The 22,196-nt window shown below is 42.8% G+C and overlaps 1 protein-coding gene across 6 annotated transcripts in view; it reads right to left on the reverse strand.

Moving 5' to 3' along the window:
* Window positions 1-3,766: 3,766 nt before the first annotated feature.
* The window catches only part of TRIM66 (tripartite motif containing 66), a 125,512-nt gene continuing 107,082 nt past the window's right edge, over window positions 3,767-22,196 (reverse strand). For 5 of the 6 annotated variants that reach the window (XM_074230251.1, XM_074230250.1, XM_074230253.1 and 2 more), the window contains 10 exons: window positions 17,027-17,296; window positions 16,542-16,767; window positions 15,508-15,568; window positions 14,647-14,812; window positions 10,233-10,525; window positions 8,636-8,768; window positions 7,488-7,562; window positions 6,945-7,097; window positions 6,203-6,435; window positions 3,767-5,809 (listed from right to left, as the gene is read on the reverse strand). In XM_074230251.1, coding sequence (XP_074086352.1) covers window positions 5,662-5,809; window positions 6,203-6,435; window positions 6,945-7,097; window positions 7,488-7,562; window positions 8,636-8,768; window positions 10,233-10,525; window positions 14,647-14,812; window positions 15,508-15,568; window positions 16,542-16,767; window positions 17,027-17,296 — 1,758 coding nt within the window. In that variant the 3' untranslated portion in view covers window positions 3,767-5,661. The remainder of the gene's footprint in view (window positions 5,810-6,202; window positions 6,436-6,944; window positions 7,098-7,487; window positions 7,563-8,635; window positions 8,769-10,232; window positions 10,526-14,646; window positions 14,813-15,507; window positions 15,569-16,541; window positions 16,768-17,026; window positions 17,297-22,196) is intronic. The other variant, XM_074230254.1, reaches the window with a different exon arrangement.

The raw sequence follows: 22,196 nt of genomic DNA on the forward strand, positions 1-22,196 counted from the left end.
AGACCCTCATCCACTAGTCATTGCATGGCCCCACTTGCCCTTCTCCTATTCTCACCCACCAGGGACTTAGTCTTCCTTCTAGGCTAATAGCTCTAGGCAGAGAATCGCAGACTCCTTTGAAAGAAGGGAACCTCTCAAGGTCATCAAGGCATCCGTCTTGCCTCTGGATAGCACTTTAGCTAAATTAATTCAAGGAGACAAGAGAAATGTTCTGAAATGCCTTCCTTGTTGGATGACTTAAGATAAACTACCTGACCTGCCTTGACTTGGGACCTCTCTGTCCTTCCTCCTTCCTACCCCAAGGTCTTTGGATGGTTGAATGGAGAACAGTTGCTCTGTTATTTATTTAGCAGGTTGGTGAACAAGCAAAAATGCCTAGAGGCCCAGAAATTATCCCTGGCTTAAGGAGAGGAATGGCCAGCCCCTGGAGAATGTGGACTCTGGACCATCCCTGTATTAACTGGATGATGCTTCCTAAAATCTGTACTTGCTCACAAGTTTTGTCAGGACTCTGTTCCCAATGTGGAGAGTCTAATTAGTGATGTTTGGCATGATGTTGGGGCACATCCTTTCCCTATACTTGCAAAATCAGCACGCTGAAGAAAGTTGCTGGGAGTGGTGATTCTTTTAATGTTGCCAGTAAATCCTCTGTTTTACATTTAAAAAAAAAAAATCAAGCCCCTCCCCCCATCACAGCAGTGAGAGAACAAGACACAACTTGATGAACTGCTAATTAACAAAGAGGTGGCTCTGTCAGATAATGAAGTATGAGAAGAACCATTCTCAGTCACTGGGGAGCTCCTCTGCTGTGAAATGCCATTCCTGACATGTGAGTACTGCTTTTAGGTCTCAATATTGCCCTCACCCTCACCCTCACCCTATAGTCACATCCTGGGGCTGCTGTTTGGTGAGGGTCCTTCTTGTCTTACTAACCACCCATCTGGTGCCCCAGTGAGTTCAAGAGTAGTTACAAAAATGTCTTCCTATCATGACTAGGGAAGAGTCATTGATGAAGAATTAAACTTTGGTCAGTCTGATGTTTTTCTAGATTTTTCACCAAAGACTTAATAGACTGACCAAACAGGCCCATCTTCTCCACCACCCTCCCCAGTTCCAGAACTACCAGGGCTATGAGTGGGGCTGTCTATATGAAGCCTGGTACTTGGAAAGGAGGAAGACATCTTTGGGCCTAGCATCTCCTGCTCATTCTTGGGCTTGGTTCCCTTTAGATGGAGCTGAGCATGTTTGGAGCAAGGCCCAGTATATCTTGAGTTCATTCCAGGGTGGTAGTCATCCTTATTCCTCAGCAACAACCCAAAAAGAAAGGTCAAGGGCAGGAATAGACAGAGAAAAGCCAGAACCTAGGTCATAGTCATGCTAGGCTTCTTGATGAAAGAGTGATCTCCAGAGAGAGGAATGTACATACAGGGTTCTCTAATGGGCCCCTGAACCAAAGAGCACAGGGACCAAGCACCAGAGTGTCCTTGCTAACGCAAGATTTGAAAAAGTGAGAAGGAACTTCATCATGATACTGAGGTCCCTCAGCATGGCAGTGTTTGGCATATGCTGTGGACAGAATAATGAGTTATCCAGATGAAAAAGATATTTGAACCCTGACTCTCCTTAAATAGATTCTTTTAGTTCCAAAACTAGATTCTATTCAACTTAAAGCCAAAATGTTCTACCATTTCAAGGCAGAAGGGCTGGAGAAAGAAAAAATATTAGAAACATCAATTCACAGTGAGAAGGACAGAACATTTCCTAGGATCAGAAAGTGACCTATGAATCGATTTCTTTGTTCCTGATCCATTTGGAAAATGAATGTATGCTCACCCCACAATCCAGCTGCTCCCCAGTTAATGAAAAGCCCAGCTGTATCTCTTGTTCCAAAGGCAACAAAGTGACTGAAGTTCACATAGAACTACTTCTCCTCAAGCACAACCAAGAGCAGAAACATGATCAAACACCCAACTTCCTGGGCTGGGGGAAAACAGACCCATCATTGAGGCTTGGTGTGAACTCCTCGTAAGGCAAAATTATTCAAACCCTACTTTATTTCTATTTCCTATAAGGAGGAGAATGATCCTCAAAAGAAGGAATACAGAACAAAAAGTTAATAGGGAATTCAAACCCAAGTAATTGAGAGCTGCCATCAATGAGTTTAAGTCATTAAGCCTGTTGAATTATAGTCCATAATATAAATATAATTTCTTATGGAAATGTACTAGTGATCTTTGAAAAGCCATGAGATATGGGAATGGTACTACAGGACTAGAAAAAACAAATACCCAAATCTTCAAAAAGGAGAAGTTTTATTCTTCAAATAATAGGTCAGGCCCAGCTTAGGGAGGCCACCTGGAGTCCAGAAACTCTGGGGAACCTAGGACTGGTGGATCACTTGGGCTCAAACCAATCAGATGTCTATACTAAGTTTGGCACTAAGACGCCAAGCTCCAGAGAGCAGAGGGATACTGGGCTGTCTGAAGGGGGCTAAACCTGTCGGGGAAATAAAAACAGAGCAGGTTAAAGCCTCTGTGCTAATCATTGTTAGGCCTGGGAATGGTCCTGCCCTTCCCATCTGGTAGAGATAGGGAGATCCAGGCTCAGAAAAAAAAATAATAAAGTCTAAGCTAGAAGTCAATGAGTTTAATTCGAGACCACATGAAGAACTTCTGAGCATCTAGAAATCCCTGGTTTCCTTCAAGATTCAGTTCAAGAGCACCACAACTGCTTGTGCATTCCCTTCCAAGGTTACCAGGTATCTTCTCTTTATGGATATGTTACTAGGCAACTAGGTGGTTCAGTGAATGGAGCTGGGAGACTGGAAGCAGTATGACCCCAGGCAAGTCACCTAAACTCTTTGCCTGGGGGTAATGATGCTCCCACCTCTCGGGGTTGTGGTGAGGATTAAAAGATCAGATTTGTGAAGCACTTATCAGATGCTGTGTGTCTATGTATGGTAACAAGGAGAACATATCTAGACAGGTGCATGTCATCTCCTCCATGAGAACGTGATTGTCTTAAGTGTGCAGACTGCTTTATCTCCCCAAGGATGAGCACTTGATCTAACACACTTAATACACTCTGCTGATTGATTAGAAAAGGAAACTGATCCAAGTAAAGCAGCCTCAGCTCAACAAGAACTAGTTATGGAAAAATGGCTCATCAAGAAGTAGTTATGAAAAACGAGCTTCATTTCCTTTTCTGACAAGATGACTCCATCAGTGTACAAGGAAAATGCCATAGTCATGACACACCTGAATTTCAGCAAGACCCTAGACAAAGTTTCTCAAAATAACTGCATGGGCAAGATAAAAGCAATTTGGTGACACTAAAAGGTTTCCTACAACTAAATTCAGAATTGGTTGGATGACCAAGCTCAAAGCACAGTGACTCTGTGAGTAATAGAGTGTTAGTAGAATCCATCAATAAGAGGCTCATGTCAACCTGGAGGGAAGCTGCTAATGGGACATCACAGGGCTCTGTCCTTGGCCCTGATCTCGTCAGCATTTTTTCACTGAATCATGAAAAATAACCATGTAATCATACTTGTCATGTTTATCAGAGATTTACAGATGATATGAAGCTGGGAGCAGCAGCTAACCTATTTGATGAAAGAATTCAAAAGATCTCTACTAGAGAAATAAGCACAATCTAATTAGATAAAATCTAAATGGGATAACTCTAAAAGTCATAAACTCGCATCAAAAAATTCATTGTATACATACAAGATTAGAGGTGGCTTATACTACATGATAGTTTCAGATTAAGAAAAAATATCTGAAGGTTTTTAATGGATTGCAAGATCAACATAAATCAAAATTGTAACATGGCAGCCAAAAACAGGAAATGCAATCTTCAGCTGAATTCCAAGCATAGGGTCTAAAACAAGGGAGACAATGGTCCTGCTGTCCTTTGCCCTGGAGTACTGTTATCCAGTTCTATATACCACATTTTGGGAAAGATTGAAACATATCTAAGCAGGGTCAACCACAAAATCATATAAGGATTAGCTATGTTTAGGTTGGGCATGTATAGACTGAAGAAGAGAAGATTAAGAGCTAATACAATAGCTTCCTTTCAGTATTTAAAGGGCTGATATATAAAAGACATGACTTGTTTTGATGGAGCTCAGTGGACATTGGCAAGAACAAATAGTCACAGAGGTGGTGTGAGAAGAGCCTCAGATTTAGTCAGGGGACATAAATTCAAATTCTGATTACTTACTAGATATTTGACTTTGAGCAAGTGACTGACTTCTAATGTCTAGATCTCAGTTTCTTCCTCTGCAGTATGAAGGGGTTGAAAAGTACCATCCAGCTCTAAATTCTCTAACCTTATACATGGTAGTCACAGGGAGCCAGATTCTAGCACATCAGAAGAAGAACCTTTCAAACAATCAAGAGCTCTTCAATGGCAAGATGAGTTATATTTTGGAGGTAGTGAGTTCCCCATCACTGGCAGTCTTCAAGAAGAGGCCAGAGGACCACTTACTGGGAATGTGGTAGAGATAGTTCTGCTTAAGAGTAAATTGGATTGGATGACCTCTGGGGTCCCTCCTAGTCCAGAGATTCTATGATTTTATGACACAAATGGAAAGCAGAAGCAAGGGAAACAAAATGAGGGCTCGCCCTTTCCTAGACAGATTCATTAGAGATAGGACATCCACCAAGGACTCCTTCCACAATATTTTCTCTATGATGGTAACAAGAAAAAAGGGATCACTGTGCCCCCCCCCCGCTGGGCCCAGGAGGTTGGCAGAGGGACCTTTAATGCTCTCTAGCTCCCACTGACAAGCAGAGGGGCCCTCACAACCCAGGCACTATGCAGGATCTGGAGACACAGATCACAAAAGCAATCCCAGAAAACAAAGTCAAGGACTCCAACATGGTTTGAAAGATTGCTCTCCAATTAGCCAATACCACCTCATGAGCCAAGAAAAGAAGCTTACTAGAGGGACATCTTGTCAGTAATGAGGGACAGAGAACAGGCTGGAACATGTGGGTGTCCTTAATACCTCCCCAAAGGAAGAGTTTAAATATTTGTGTCAACTGGTTCAAGCAAAGCCACAGGGTATGGATACAACTATAACAGAGTAAAAAAAAGGTGTTCCAAAATCGGTACACCTGAGTGATGTCATGAAAGGAAGATGAAAAAACAAGCGACTCTTTCCTCCCTAATTACAACAAGGAATGGATACTATAAGATGTTTGGAAAATATGAGGTAAGGAGACCCTCTTATCGACAGACAGAGATTTAGACCCAAGATCTCTGATGTTCCCTGTAAGGATTCCACAGCTGCCAGTGACAGGCATCTCAATCTCCTCAACAAAAGGAGCAGTTACCAGTAACCACTTTTATCCACTCTGTGTCAGGGATAACAGGTCAGCCAAGGGATGGACAGTCAAGGACTTCTCTCCCTAGTTCTACCCGGGTAAGCATAGGAAGAGGAGCTGGAAAAGGCCAGTGTCCTCCAAAAGGCAGAATGTGCCAGGAGTCAGAGAACTATTCCAGCCTGATGAGAGCTAGGATTTAGACTCTGTTCGTGTGAAACAGCAGCAGGAAGCTGTCATCTACTGGATTTCTTTCCCAGATATTTCATAACCAGGATTTTCATGGAAATGCTGCAGATGCCCCCCAAAAAGCTGCTCAGAGATACTCCTAATCATCTGAATTCTCCAGAGGATACATCGAGGAAGCAGTGCTGTCAGCATCCTGGGACACCTCCTGCTGTGGGAGCACAGTCTCCTCACACCTGGGGGAAGCTGCTGGCCAGACGGAATGAGAGTCTTTTTGCTCTCTCACTCTCCTGGAAAGAAAACAGCAGAGTAACTTAACATAGAGCCCTGAGCTCCTTTTAAGAAAATCTGACTAAGACCCAGATGTTATCCCAACCAAATATAATGAGCTGGGGAGGCTCCCAGAGATCTGGTGGTTCTAAGGAAAGACTCAGGGGGAACCTCTCCCTGCCCCAAGTCTCCTGGGGGAGGGCGGGGAATAGTAGATTCTCTTTTTCCTTCACAACCCCAAAGCCAGTGTCATGGTTAGGAGTTGCAATTTCCTCCCTAGGTCCAACTGATGATTGACATAGGCTTCTCTAGAACTGAGAAGGAAGCCACATTTATCTAAGTACTGGTAGATATTTCAGAAACCTCCAAGATCTGGCAGTCCCCTCTCTTGGCAGACAACACTACTCGCACACCTCATACTCACAGTATGGCGACGTCTCCTCTTAGGCTGAATGTATTCCTGCCCATAGGCAGGCCATGGGAAGCCCTGAGAGGTCATGGAGCCCCCACTCTCATTCTCGGCCTCTTCCAAGTCTGAGTCCTCCTGCCTTGGTTGAGCAAACAATCTCTCAGGGTAGATCTCCTTTAGCCAACCCTCAAAGAAGACCTCCAGGCATCGACCAGCCTCAGCTACCTCTGAGTCCGGCTGCCCAAAGAGACAACAACCAAGGTCAGTCCATGGCCTTGCTGTTAAAGTCTACAGGCACAGAAGCCCCTTCCTTAAGCACACTTAGAGAGAGTGTGGTCTGTGTGACCCACAGTGCAGATCCAGGAAAATCACTATTTGGTCCATTAGTCTATGTAAAATATTTCTTTGAAGCTACCATTTTAAAAATTATCTTTTAACTGGGATAGTTGGGGAACAGGTTTGAAACCCACTGATGTTGTCTCCCTCTTTTATTCTCTACCATTAAGAAAGATTCCTGGATTTGGCATCAGAAGATCTTGGACAAATTGCATTGCCTTACTGGTCCTCAGTTTCTTGAGTTGGAATTAGATAACCTGCAAGTTCCCTGACATCTCTAAAGCCACAATCCCCCCTTTCTTGTTCCTATGTCATGTTTGCCCAAAGCCTGAACACAAGCAAGAACAAAGGGAAAATAGACATTGTGGAACTTGAGTGACTGGAGGTGAGGAAGTTTGGACAGGACTTACATAATTGAACTTTGCACAGTTCCAAAACATGAGGCGAACATCAGCCACCACTTCCTCTGGACTCGAGTAGTGGGCAATGTCTTTCTTCTGGAGCTTTCTCCGAATAATTGATAAATCCATGGGTCTCTTGATGATCTGGTAATAATGCCGAGCCTAGAGTGAGAGAAGAGGAGAGAGAGAAGAGAATTAGCAAAGGATAAGGAGGAGGAAAAAAAGAAAAGGAGGAAAGATTGGAAGGCTGAAGTGAGGAGAGAACAGAAGGAAGGAGAGTCACAAAGTGTACCAGAGAGGTGAGAGGATAGACAAATGGATTTTGTAAGCTCTCCTCTGCTGCCTGCAAAAACAAGGACCACACTGTAAACAACATACCTCATTGGGACCAAAGTGATTCCCCTCAAAAAATGGGACCAAGAATATCCTTCTCCAATCATCCTCACTGAGAAGAGCTGGGAGGCCTCCCAGAAGAGGCCACATTACACAACAGCATCTTTAGGGAAAATGAGATGATCTGGGAATTTAACAGTCAATGTGTGAAGAACTTACCAGTGGGCTGACAGGTTCATGGAATGGGAGACTGAGGCTGCTGCAACAGAGGGACAACACCAGCTTTTCACATTTCTATAAAAAGCAAAGTTGACAAGGATAATATATTTTGTTAAAGAGTCTGGGAGGGAAAACCAGAGGAGAACCAAAAAATGCTCAAGGTGCTTAGAGATCTCCCATGTTTGGCTAAGTCTTTTTTCTCCCATGTGACTTATTTTCCTTACCAGATAAAAGAGAGTATCCCAAGAGGCACACTAATGCTACTGGCAGGTGGTGAATTGTTTTAGTCAGAAAGACACAGTGTACCCAACATCTCTGACCTTGGCAGATCCTTTGACCTGGCTCTGTCACTAACCAGGTCTGTATCCCAAATAGAGCACAGAAAAAAGAAAAGGATGCAGATATACTATTTATGAAATTTCTTTTTGTAGTAGTAAAGACCTAGACTAAGAAGGTACCCATCTATTGTTGGAATAACTAAACTAGTACAGTGTCATATTATTTCTTCATAAAAAGATGACAGCTAGGCAGTGGATAGAACACTGGCCCTGGAGTCAGGGACCTGAAATCAAACCTGGTCTCAACCACTTACTTGAGTATAACCCTGGAGGGGAGAGGAAGGAAGGAAGGAAGGAAGGAAGGAAGGAAGGAAGGAAGGAAGGAAGGAAGGAAGGAAGGAAGGAAGGAAGGAAGGAAGGAAGGAAGGAAGGAAGGAGAAATAGAGGTCACTGATGAATCATTTTTCTTTAAATACAGAGAAGACAACAGAAGGAAGGTCAGAAAGAAGACTAAACAACCAAGTCAGCTTTGAAGGCTACAGGCTGAACTTATTATATAATTAAAAAGAAAAGCAAGCTATGCATAATAAGGATGTACAGGATCATATATAATTTTCCTTTTCCGACTTACTTTGTATGTGAAAATGTCCATTTTGTTTAGTGCTAGTTAAGTACAGAATAAAAATAGAAAAGAGACCAACCCTAGTTATTGACTATGGAAACCAATTAACAACAGCCTCAACAGAAAAAAAAAAAACTGATGAGAAGGCTCTGCTTCCCTTTTGAAATCTCCCTCTAAGGGAGGCTAAGGTTTCTTGGACTTTATTAGGGAACTTGAACCAAAGTGGAGTGTTAAGGGTCTGCACCAACCTTCTGATCATACTCGCTCAGACCGGGGAGTAGACGGCCTCCAGGACTGGCATGGCCGTATCGAGCATTGTCACAGTCGTATTCCACCTCGGGCTGGGTCAGGCTCCGGCAGAGAGTGCACACCCACTCGCCCCTGCACCATGAGAAATAGCATCAGTGCTGACGTTATGGATCACAAGTGTGGGTTGGTACAAATGTAGAAGAGTACAGACTGCTCTAGAGCTCGTTTAACCATATCTGTAGAAATATGTAGACATGGGGAAGGAAGGGCTCTTGTAGTAAGAGACAATACTTTCTAAGCATCAGTCAGTCCTGGGGAAGACTGCTTGCTAATCTGAAAGCAAATCCACATGGCTCCCTCCTATCTTCCACTCTTGCATAGTGTTACAATACTCTAAGCTGGTGCGTGTTCATTAAGCATTTTCTGGGTTCGATGCACTGAAAGAGGAAAGTGCTAGGATACAAAGGCAAAATGAAGACTGATATCTCCCCGTTGGGGACTTTACATTCAGGTGGAAAGAGGGGAAGCAGGAGAGGGAAACAGGTAGGGCTGGCCACGGTCCCCTGAAGACAGAGCACAGGACACCTTGAGGACAGGAGAGGTGGTACACCTTGGGGCAATGATCACAACACAGCAGCTCCCCCCATTCAGACACACAGCACAGAAGTCCTCATTCTCAATTGGGTCTGTGTTGGGAGCTGAAGGAGATTTCTTGGCTCCAGGCTCTTTAGTGAGGCCGGCACGAAGGGCAAGCCTGAAACATTTCCCTTCACAAAATGTCCTTCCACAGCCAGCCTCCACACTAGATGCAGGGGTCCATCTTTGCCAAAGCCTTCGCTTCCTTCAAAGTACAATACCTGGGTTAGATTCCTGAATGAGCCTCTCCTGATGTCCTCAGTCACTAGCACTCCTTCTCCAAAATGCTTTTTGCCTTGGTATCACTTATGCCCAGCTCTTACTGAGCCCTTAATACAGCCTAGTTACTAATCAGCTAATCAAGAAAGCATTTATTAAACACCTATTATGTGTCAGAACCTGTGTATGGAAACAAAGGAAGAAAAAACCCATGCTTCTTCAGGAGCAGGAGAGAGCATCATGTTTGAGCTAAGTAGGAAGGTAAGGAAGATGTAAGAAGCCTGGAATGACAGAATGAGGACAAACAGAAGAGTGGAAATTTAAAGCCACTGGAGGTATTGAGGAGAGGGTGGCAGAGACTTGTGCTTTAGGAAAATCATTTAGGGAGTTGAATGCAGGATGGGTTGGAGATAGGAGAGATGGAAAACAGTGAGGAAACTAGAGTCATAGACCAATCTAGTGGGGATGAGGACCAGGGTAGGTAAGAATGAGAAGTCAAGGATGATCACAAGGTTGTGAACCTGTGTAATTGTAAGAATGATGAGGCCTTCAACAGTAATGGAGAAGTTTGGAAGAGGGGTGAATTTAGGGAATAACCCTCACAGGTATGGAAAGAGCCTAAATAGATCCATGGATCCCAGTCTGTCTCCCTCTCTGGCAGGAAAGACACCACAGTGACTCAAAAGGATTTTCTGGAAAGAATACATCATAGACATGGTGGTGGGCACTGTACTCCCTTACACGGGGAAGCTGAGCAAAGCTGGAACATGGCAGGAGAGGTGGTACACCTTGGGGCAATGATCACAACACAGCAGCTCGCCCCCATTCAGACACACAGCACAGAAGTCCTCATTCTCAATTGGGTCTGTGTTGGGAGCTGAAGGAGACTTCTTGGCTCCAGGGTTGCAGTGGCTCCTTTGATCCCCTGGCGATGGGCTCCCAAACAATGGCAGTTTTGGCCCAGTTGGTACATTTCTCTCTTCTGGGTCCTCAGCCTTAGGCTTCAAAGCATCTGGCAAATTGTCCTGGTTGACCTTTGGAGAGAAAAGAAGAGCAGAGAGTCTTAGTAACTTGGTTTCTGTTTAGGGCCCTGAAGGAGGATTACTGCCATGGGTGACCTTACAGGAGATAGAATAATCTAAGTTCTTCAGAAGTTAAGGAAGGGTTGAGAGGACTGGAGTGGAGCTCTCCCTCTCATTCCACTCTGCTACCATTCTCCCAGTGTATACAGGCTCCAGTCAGTCTTCAATACCCCTCCTGTATATGAACTTAATTCGGTAATCTAAGGGGCCATGAGAATTTTAAGATATGTGCACTGCAACATGCTGCCTTACTGCATGACTGGAGATCCAGATAGAAGAGCAAGATCAGAAGCAGTCATACTAATTATTGGAGTCACTGGACAAGGGAAGTGACCCCTGACCCTGGCTACTCCTAGCTATCCAGGAGTTCTGAGTTTGAGGACAATGCCAGTAAAGAAAGAAAAGAACCAGGAATAAGATCAGACCAGAAGATCTACAGGGCCTTTCACCTTCCCTGTCCTCATACAATGCAATGCTCAAGTCCCCACGGCAGGGTGCCCTGGATTCTTCCTATCTGAGGTAAAACATCTATTATGAAAGGGTCTTCCCAGATTACAAGTGTGGGAGTATGGAGGAGAAGAGAAAGATGAGCATGAGAATGTGTTTGTTAACATTTTTGTAGGATCATGCACATTTAAGGCTTTTTAATAATGGTAAAAACATGTTATCTAGAATCAGAAACAGCCATTTTAGGTAAAATGAATTTTAGTCATTTAGTCCAAGCCCTTTTTTTCTAGAGAAGGATATTATGGAACAGAGAAGCGATTTCCTTAAATGACTATGCAAAAAACAATAGAATCAGAATTTATATCTATGACTTTTGACTTGCCAATATTCTTGACCCTAAGTCATCCTGCTCCTTTCAAGGGAAAGCTATAAGTCCAATCATTGGGTATATAGTTCCTTTCCATGTCTGACATATTAACCCTTTCTTTCCTCTTTCCCAACCTGTGCCATGCTGCAGATGCCACAGGCCAAGCAGAAAAGCAAAGATGAAAGTAAGAGTCCACATCAAAGAATGAATATCTGCTTTCTAAAGGGCTGAGGGCATATCCCCAGTTTACCCTGGTTCTATATGGAAGGTTCTATATGAAAAAGGTCTAGACTGGGATGGAAAGAACTGAGTTAACAAAAAGAAATATCATAGAGGCCTACCAGGTGTGGGCCTGGGCCAAAGGACCCACAGCTGAGATAGAAGAAGAAATCTGATCATCCAGGACTAGTCAGGCAAAATGATCAAGGACACTTGCTAGGGGCAGCTAGGTGGTGCAGTGGATAGAGCACTGGCCCTGGCATCAGAAGGACCTGAGTTCAAATCTAGGCTCAGAAACTTAATTATCTAGCTGTGTGACCTTGGGCAAGTCACTTAATCCCATTGCCTTGAAAAAAAGAAAGACACCTGCTTCAGATAGATCAGTCAGGAGAAAGGCCCAAAGATATGAAAGATATAGTGATTTCCAAGTTACTAGAGACTAGGGATTTCCAGATAAGGGATGAAGGGGACCTGAAATATGAAGGAAATGGATTTACAGCTCATTTAAGGAATTTTTTTTCTTAAATAGGCCCAAGGGAAGGAGAGGGGAGGAAAATTCTCTCTAGCTCCATAGTCATCAATCTTGAGTGAGACTTCCAGTCAATGACTAAAAGAGACTAACTTCAGAGTTAGTCCTAGACTCTAGGCTTTGATCCTATAAGAGAAGGTTGGGAAAGATTCAAGAAGAGTAAAACCAAGTTACTCTTGGTAACCAGCAAAATAACCAGATTGGTTTCAAGGATCTACCTGGGCAAATCACATCACCCTGCTTTCTTTAGTTTCCTCATCTGTAAAATGAACTGGAAAAAGAAATGGCAAATGGCAAACTGCTTCAGTCTTTTTGCCAAGAAAATCCCAAACAGGGATCGAAAGAATCAGATTGACTTAGATAACTGAACAACAACAAAAACCTAGCAGGAGAAAGGCAAAAGAAAAGAGGGGATCTAGTCCCTATACTTAGCTCTACTCAACTCCCTTGTTTCAATCATGTCTTCCTCCTATTCACAAAGTGTGGGCATTCTCTAAGGCTTGTCCTAGGCTCTATTTTCTTCTCTTTTTACACTTTCTCTTTGGTGTTTTCATCAGTTCCCTTGGGTTCAATTACTCTTTCTGCAGCTGGCACCAAACCATACATTTCCAGTTCTAATTTCTCTCCTAAAAAAAAATTCAAATTACCATCTGCCCAATCACCACCTGGATGAACCAATCACCACCTGTATGTCCCACAGGCATTTCAAATTTAACCTGTCTAAAATGGAACTCAAGATACTACTTCTCAAACTCATCCTTCCTCCAGAGTTTCCTATCTGTGTTGATGGTGTCATATTTCTTCCAGGAAACCAAGTTCACAACATTGGAGTTATTCTTAACAGGAAACCAAGTTCACAACATTGGAGTTATTCTTAACAAGAAACCAAGTTCACAACATTGGAGTTATTTCCCTCAACCTGCCTTCTCAATCAGTTTCTAAGTCTTGCCAACCCCATAATCACAGTATCTTTGGTACTCATCCACTAAAATGGATTGTAAGGTAACTCAAGACTGAATCATCTTTTGCCTGGACTACTACAATATCTCTGAACTGCTTTCCCTATCTCCAATCTTTCTTCTCTTTAATCCTCTTCAACAACTTCCAAACTTGTATTCCTAAAATACAGACCATGCCATTCCCCCTACTTGAAAATCCTCAGTGGTAATAGGCCTCTAAATAAAATACAAACTCCTTGACTTGACATGTAAGGCCCTACACAATCTGGTTACCACTAAATTTTTCAGTCTTATTTCCTAGTAATTCCCATTGTACACTCTCCATTCTAACTAAACTGGCTTCCAAGCTGTCCCCAAAACATGGCAGTTCATCTCTTCCTGCATTTGTGTCTTTGCGCCATGACCAGTTTCTCATGCACTTCTTCATCGTCTCCACTAAATCCAGATTTTTCTTCAGTAACCAATACTTGGCCTCACTTGAAATTACTTTGTACTTTGTAAATTCTTTGTATTTTCTGACTTTTTGTACATGTTCTAACCTCTTCCACTATCTCCCTCTTCTCAACTGCAATGAATGTTTCATTTTTGACTTTCTGTTATCTTGATTAATTTTTTAAATCAATCAACAAGCAAATAATAAGTGTCTACTATGTGCTGGGCCCAAGGAACACAGAGCAAAAATGGAATTACACTCTATCAGGGGAAACAACATGTTCAAATATAAGTATATACAGTTCCTACAAAATAAGGACAAGGTAATCTAGGATGGGGAGATACTAGCAGCTGCTGGAGTCAAGAGAGGCCTAATGGAGGAGGAAGGGCTTGAATTGAGCTCAGAAGGAAGCTGATGTTTCCAAGAGGTAAAAGTGAGGCCTTGGAATAATGCTATACATTGAATTAAACTGAAATGAATTGGACAGGATTGGATTGGATTGGATTGTTCATGTATAGTAACAGAATTAAGCCTTAAAAGCTTGTTCCATATAAACCCTCCTTATGCTTCTCCTTAAGAACTTCATATTAGCAAATCCCCCTTTTAAACTAAAGTGACTGATATACTATTAATGAGAAGCAGAAGAAAGGAAGACAGGGAGGAACTCCTACTGTCTTCTTACTGCAGAAACTCTCTATATAAGGAAAACTAGGGGAAATAGATATCATAAGTTGACTGGGCCCTGGACGGAATGGCCAAAATCAAGTGATGTCACAAGGCAGGAGAGGCTGGGAACTGAGGCAGTCATTGGAGGGTTCTTTCTGCCCTCTTCTCCTAATATCCAAGCCCAAGTCTCATGTCCCCACACTGGTATAAATAAATTCAAGTTGATTGACTGAGTCTAATATATCACCCTTCTTTGGAGCTTTGAGATTTTATTTTAAAGCTGCCAAGGTGAGAGCAATGCTCCAGCCCAAAGGAACCCCATTGGTGGCATAACTCCAAAGACTATAACCTCGATGAGGACATGTCAGACTCCAAAATGAATAGTTTTAAGCTCTCTTTCCATTCATATCCTGGCAATATCTTTGGATAGGAATGACTCTAGCCTGGGGATACCTTGATGGACATGCTAGATGACTCTGCCCCACACTCAATGACCAGCAGGAAGGTACCATCCCGCTCACTCTGCAGTTTAAACACAGGCAGCTCCCCTGAGGCTGCTGAGCAGATCTTCAGGCGCTCCAGACGAACATAGGGAATCTTCAGCTCTTTGGGGTAGGTCCTAAAATCAATGAAATACAATGAGAGTGAGGTAAAAACCTTCAAAACCTCCCAATCCCCATGAGTCCTCTCCTTGCTACATCTCTCAAGAACCAATAGGACTGTAATGGGCCAGATTTCCAAAGAACTGGCCTTAGTTTCAAACATAAAGTTTCAATCAATTTCTTGGGCTGCTGAACATGGTCGAGTCCCCTGAAATGATAAAAAAGGAACTAAAATTTTAAGAGTTCCCAACCTCCTCCTGCCCCTAATCTGATCCTGCCAGCCTCAAGGATCTCAGAATTCAATTCAGCTCTCATAGGGTTAAACAATGTAACTTGGTGATGCTCTGAAAAAATAAAACTAGAAGGCAAGTTCCTGTGCAATTGGGGGGGGGGGGGGCTTCATGAGCTACTTATGGCCTCTGCTCATTTTATCTGGCTAAGGAGCAGAAATCTTCATGTTAAGAAAATCTTTTTAGCATCATCAGCACTGAACTTTGCAGTTTTAAAAATTATTGAAAATGCCAAAGTCATAAAGACAGCCTCTGTGTCTTCTGGGGCAGAGATTGATGGGGGATGGGGGGTCAGATGTTTGATAGCTACATCATTATCTAAGTCATTTGGGATCAGCAGCAAAAGGGCAAACTTTTTTTCTCTTACAGAAATTAGCAAACGACACTTTCTTCGCGGACTGAAAGGAAAGACTATTTGTTACCTGATGCTTGGATTCTCCTTCATGTCTGTCTCAAATAGCTCCTTTGCAGAATTGCCACAATCTAGGACAGAGAAGGGGAGAGAACATCTATAACAACCTGACTTCATGGGGACTACACATACATTCCATTTAGGGTCATGGTCCCTTAAAGGCATCTTTCTCCTTCAAAGTCACCTAAAGAAGGTGAGGAAAGGCTAAAAATATGCCAAGATGTCTTCAGAATTACACAAGGGAACCTAGGGTCCACTAGTAAACAGAGAACAGACAGACCTCTGTGTGCTCAAAGGCTGGAGGGTTGCTGTCCTGGGGAGGACCCCAAAGAGCCTCCTTAGAATGGGTATCAGACATTAAAGTGGGTTTCCCATCTCTCCTAAGAAAAGACCCAGCTGCATCCTAACTAAACCTAGCAGGGGATCAGAGATCACCATGGAAGAAACTATGATAACAGGTCTAGCTGAAGGCCTAAAATTAGTCTAATTAGTGTGAAAGCATTCTTCTCAGTACAGACCTGATGATTCATTCATCTCTTCATTTGTCACTGCAGCCACAGACTGATAATAAGGAAACCCCAGTTTTTTCTACCTTCTAAGGACTCCATTCAGTGTTCCACTGGAACCAGTTTTCGGTCTTCTCCACACATTTTAACCCAGCAGTAACTTGGCCCCTATTTTCCAGGGACACAGTGGCACAGGTACTTGGGATCTTTCCCACCTCTGTCACTATCAGCTATGTGATTGCAAGTAAATCATTCCCTGTCTTAAGTTCAGGTTCCTCCTCTGTAGAATGAAGATATTCTCATCTCATTGGTTTGTTTACAGATATTGAGTGAAACTGGTTATGTAAAGCTTTGGATTCATAATTAATTATATACATATGAATGGCCATCACCTAAAGCCCTTGCTGATCTTGTCCCCTCTGATAAGTTTTCCTAAGAATCCAGCAACATTATGAGCCAACAGGAGAAGAAAATCTGCTGAGTAGGGTCTTGAAGGGGACTAGAAGCCACTGGGAAGGGAAGGGGTCTCCTTTTGTACCTCCTGTGTGCCAAAGAGGTTTTGCAGTTGTAGATGACAGAGGAGAGGCACTGACAGGTGGCACCGGGGGAGAGGCAAGATGCAAGGGTTTCTTCACTGAGAGATTAATCGGTTCCTCCAGGATTTTTTGTAATGGAAGAACTAATTCTTCCTGAGCATCTGGGCAGGCAGCTGCTGTGTTGTGTCCCAGAGAGTCACTAATGGGCCTGGAATCCTCATTTTCCAGCTTGGAAAAAAAAAGAAGACAACAGACAATGAAAATGGTAACATTAGTGGGCCTTACATCACTTAGCCTAAGGGCTGAAACAAATCTTGAGAGATGGCCAGCATGCCAGCAGAGACAGAATCAGTTATGGAACTACAGAGTGACAAAAGTAGAAGTCCTCAAACTTAAGTCCAACCCCTATACTTAACAAATGAAGAAGCTGAGGCATAGCATTCCTATAGGCTGCCCAGTACCATGCCCACATATCAGAGAGATTCACCTTGCATGGTGTATTGCCCAAGAGAACATCTCCCAAAGACAAATGGCTGGCCCCTTCCCCAGGGTGCAAGAATCGGGTGACTGCTGGACCATAACTGGGCACTGTTTCTGGCTGTGGATCAGAAGTAGGTCCCATGCTGTGGGAGCAGGAGCTAGGTGTCAGGCTGGTCACGCTCTGGATCTGGGGCTCCATCGACCTCCCTGTTCTTGGGGATGACAGTTCCATTTCAAGTGTGTTGGAGAAACCCATTATACTCACTGAGGCTGAGCGCTGGGAAGGAGATAAAATATGGATCAATTTTCTTTTGAAAACTAAAAGTTCATATTATATATGACCTTACAGCTACAAAACCCATCCTCACAAAAGCCCTGGGAGAAATGTGAGTTCACATACCCATTCCTGTTCACAAGAAAACCAAGACTGAGGGAACCTGAATTCAAATTTGACCATTGACACTCTGGCCTTCCTCCTGCCATGCTGTTCTCTGATTCATCTGTGACCCACCAGCTCTTGCCCTGGCGCCCTGCACTCTTTTTAAAATTTATTTATTTATTTATTTTTGGGTTTAGCAAGGCAATGGGCTTAAATGACTTGCCCAAGGTCACACAGCTAGGTAATTATTAAGTGTCTGAGGCCAGATTTGAACTAAGGTCCTCCTGATTCCAAGGCAGGTGTTCTATCCACTGTGACTTTTAGCTACCTACCCCTTGCCCTGTACTCTTGACAGTGATATCTGGTCTACATGACCCCAGAGTCACAATCCTGAACCTTGACCCACTTCTTGTCATGAAGATACATATACTTCCAAAATGGGAATCCAATTCACTTTAGATCTCTTGCTCAGAGGATAAAAAATCAAGTCAACACAGTCATTCTTAAACATATATATATATATATATATATATATATATATATATATATATATATTAAATATATATCAGTCAAACCCCTTTCCTTCACTTCCCAGACCAAAACACTGGCTGCTATTCCCCTATATGTACTGGAGTTTCCTTTTAGAATACAAACTTCTTGAGGTGGCTAGGTGACACAGTGGATAGAGCACCGGCCCTGGAGTCAGGAGTACCTGAGTTCAAATCCAGCCTCAGACATTTAATTACCTAGCTGTGTGACCTTGGGCAAGTCCCTCAACCCCATTGCCTTGCAAAAACAAACAAGCAAACAGAATACAAACTTTCTGAGTACAGGAGTTGTTTTACCTTTATCACAGTGCCTGACATGAAAGTAATGCTTTAATAAATACATTTTCATTGATTCATTCCCTAGACCTCATTTTCTTCATATGTAAAATGGGGAGGAGGGAGGGAGGGGAAATGGAGTAAATTTCTTTGAGGTCCCTTCCAGTTTAAGACCCTAAGAAGTCCAAGGCCTTATAGCTAATACAAGTCAGAATTTGAACTTGAATTTGACTCTTCTGAAGCCAAGTCTGGTGCTTTCATTGTTAATTAAAAAATGTCTAACTTTATTTATAATGAGGAAGTCAAGATGCAGAGGCGAGAAGTTCTTGCCCAAGCTCATTGCTTTAAATGTCAAAGTTCTTTCCAATAATGAAGGTATGATTATCCATCCAGTGTGGCAATAAGGAAACTGAAAAGTATGATAAGTCACAGGATAATAGATTTAGAGTTAAAAGGAGCCTTGGAAGCCATTGAGTTCAACTCCCCAATTTTACAGATCAGGAAATTGAAGCAGAGAGCTGAAGGGATTTGTTTAAGGTTCCACAGGCAGTAGTTTCCCTCCTTCCCTCCCCACCATTCCCCTGCTGTTTCTCCCTTTCTCTACTCTCAACTCCACCCCATAACTACAATGGGTCTTCCAGGGGTGCAGACCCATGGGAGAAACCTCAGAACACTGGAAGCCTTCCTCATGCACTACTCAAATCTCTCTCTCTCTCTCTCTCACACACACACACACACACACACACACACACACACACACACACACAGACACACACACACACACACACACACACACACACACACACACCCCTTTATTTTTCTCCTTGCTTTCCTTACCCCTCCTCTTTCTCATTCTCTATCACATGGCTTTTGTCTATACATCTTAACTGTATGTTCTATGGCTACTCTAGTGGATTTGTGACCTCACTTTAATTGATATTCATTCTCTCTGCTGGTGCAGATGACACCATCTACACTTTCTAATACTGTGAAATTCTTATCTAGGTATCCCTTGAGGTTCTACTCAAAATGGTGGAGGTAATGAGATGCCAAGGAACAGTCAAAAGGGCTGGCTTTATCAGGAGAGGACCTAAGATCAAATTCCAGGCCTGCTAAGTTTTATTCCCTATTTCAAATATTCCCTGTATCTCAGTTTCCACATGGAAAATGATGACTTGGACTAGACAAACTATAAGATACCTTCAAGAATCTAGATCTCAGGGGCAGCTAGGTGGCACAATGGATAGAGCACCTGCCTTGGAATCAGGAGGACCTTAGCCTCAGACACTTAATAATTACCTAGCTGTGTGACCTTGGGCAAGTCACTTAACCCCTCTGATTTACCAAAAAAATGAAGACTCTAGATCTCAAGGGCAGAGCATGAAGGCAGGAGTTTCTAGAAGCTCTCTTCTAAAAATACTCCAAAAACCTTAATATTATGACTCAAACCAAATTTTAAGTGAATCAGTTCTCCAGCCTGAGGTAACTTGGAAGATCTGTGGGAAGGTTCTCTTCCATTGAGGTCAGAAGAGAAGGTAACACAGCAAAGGTGCTCCAGCCTTCCAGGAACAGCCTGTGGGGCACCTGGGGGAGCCTGGGTTGAGGACAGGGGAAGCGGTTTCCAGATCTCCCAACCCAGGGATCACCAAGAACAACTTGTAAGATCAGCAGGAAACCTCTGTCAGAGTGATCACTGAGTACAAGCCAGCATGGCCCTCAGTGCAGCTCCAGCCCAGAAACAGAAGCAGGCCTGTGGAGCTACTCAGCAGGGAGCTTCCTGGCAGCTGCTTCCAGAGCACTCAGCCTATGGAAAGGAAGGGAGTCAGGGGAGATTGCTTAGGTCTCTCCACTATGCTTTATGTAGGACTTTGGTGCTCCATCCAGACCCTGGTTGCAGTCTGCCCCTCCCTCCATTACCATAGAGCAGGGACCCTCCTCACAGCTCCAGGGTAGAGGGGTGTGCTTGTGGTCATACACAGAAAGAGCAGTCAGAGCCTCTCCTAAGACCTTGAAGGAAATGAAGTCCTAGTGTGGATGTCCCAATAGCACTCAGAATCTTGGCAAACATCTCAAAACTAGGGCATAGACTGGGGAAATGAGTAAACAGAAAAATGAACCTGACTACAGATAATTACTTTGGTTTCATGGAGGATCAAAATATACATTCAGAAGATGACAAAGTCCAAGCTTCTATATCCAAAGCCTCAAAGAAAAATAGGAATTGGTCTCAGGCTATGGATGAGCTCAAAAAGGATTTTGAAAATCAAGTAAGGGGGAGGCTAGGTGGCACAGTGAATAGAGCACCGGCCCTGGAGTCAGAAGTACCTGAGTTCAAATCCAGCCTCAGACACTTAATAATTACTAGCTGTGGGGCCTTAGGCAAGCCATTTAACCCCATTTGCCTTGGAAAAAAAAACTAAAAAAAATCAAGTAAGGCAGGTGTAGGAAAAATTGGGAAGAGAAATGAAAGTGATGCAGAAAAATCATGAAAACCAAGTCAGCAGCTTGGTGAAGGTGATACAAAAAAAAAAAAAATACCAAAGAAAGTAACATGTTAAAAATCAGTTTAGGTCCCATGGAAAAAGCATTCCAAAAGGTTGAGGGGAAGAATACCTTAAAAAGCAGAACTGACCCAAGGGAAAAGGAGATAAGAAAGCTCTCTGAAGAAAACAACTCCTGCAAATATAGAATGGAGCTAAAGGAAGCTAATAACTGCAAGAAATCAAGAAACAATAAAATATAATAAAACAAAAGAATGAAAACCTAGAAGAAAATGAAAAATATCTCATTGGAAAAACAACTGATCTGGAAAACAGATCCAGAAGAGACAATTTAGAAATTATTGGGCTACCTGAAAGTCACAAACTGGAAAAGAGTCTTGACTTCATTTTTAAAGAATGTCTACTGGAAAATTACCCTGAGATCCTAGAAGTAGACAGTAAAATAGAAATTGAGTGAATCCATCAAAACACCTCCTGAAAGAGATCCCCCCAAAATAACTCCTAAGAATAATACAGCCAAACTCCAGAAATCCCAAGTCAAAGAGAAAATACTACAAACATCCAGAAATAAATAATTCAAATATAGTGGAGCTACAGTCAAGATTATACAGGACTTAGCAGCATCCACTTTAAGGGCTCGTCGGGCTTGGAATATAATATTCCAGAAGGCAAATGAGCTTGGAATGCAAAAGAGAATCAACTACACAGAAAAACTGAACATCTTCTTCCAGGGGAAAATATGGACATTCAGTGGAATAGGAGAATTTCAAACTTCCTGTTGAAATGACCAGAGCTCAACAGAAAGTTTGATCTTCAAGTACAGGACTCAGATGAAGCATAAAGAGGGTGGACAGGAAAGGTAAATTATGAGTTATTTAATGATATTGAAGTGTGTATATTCCTACATGGGAAGATGATATTGATAACTCCTGTGAACCTTCTCATTTATCAGAGCAGTTAGAAGGAGCATATATAGACAAGGCAGAGGAAGGAGCTGAATTTGAAGATATAATATAGTATAAAGATAAGGTTAATGGTGAGAAAGGGAAAGGAGAGATAGAATGGGCTAAGATGTTTTACATGAAAGAGGCAAGAAAAAATTTTTCAATGGAGTGGAAGGGGGTAAGGTAAAGAGAAATGAGTGAGCCTTCATTCTCATCAGAATTGGCTCTGACAGGAAGCAACATACACACTCAATAGGGTATAGAAATCTATCTTACCCCAGAAGAAAAAAGAAGAGGAAAGGGATGGCAGAAAGCAGACGGGGGAGAGGAGAGGGATGTACATAATAGAGGGAAGATCATGGGAGAGGGTGGTCAGATATAATAACTGTTTTTGCTTTTTGCAGGGTGGTCTGCTTGGTTGGCTAGATGGTTGTTGGTGTCTGGGACAGGATTTGGGCTTGGGTTGTCCTGGCTCCAGGGCTGGTACTCTGTCTGATGTGTCAGCTACCCCACAACATACTTTTAAGGA

This window comes from Macrotis lagotis, chromosome 3 (genome assembly GCF_037893015.1).
Source record: "Macrotis lagotis isolate mMagLag1 chromosome 3, bilby.v1.9.chrom.fasta, whole genome shotgun sequence".
Classification (NCBI taxonomy): Eukaryota; Metazoa; Chordata; class Mammalia; order Peramelemorphia; family Peramelidae; genus Macrotis; species Macrotis lagotis.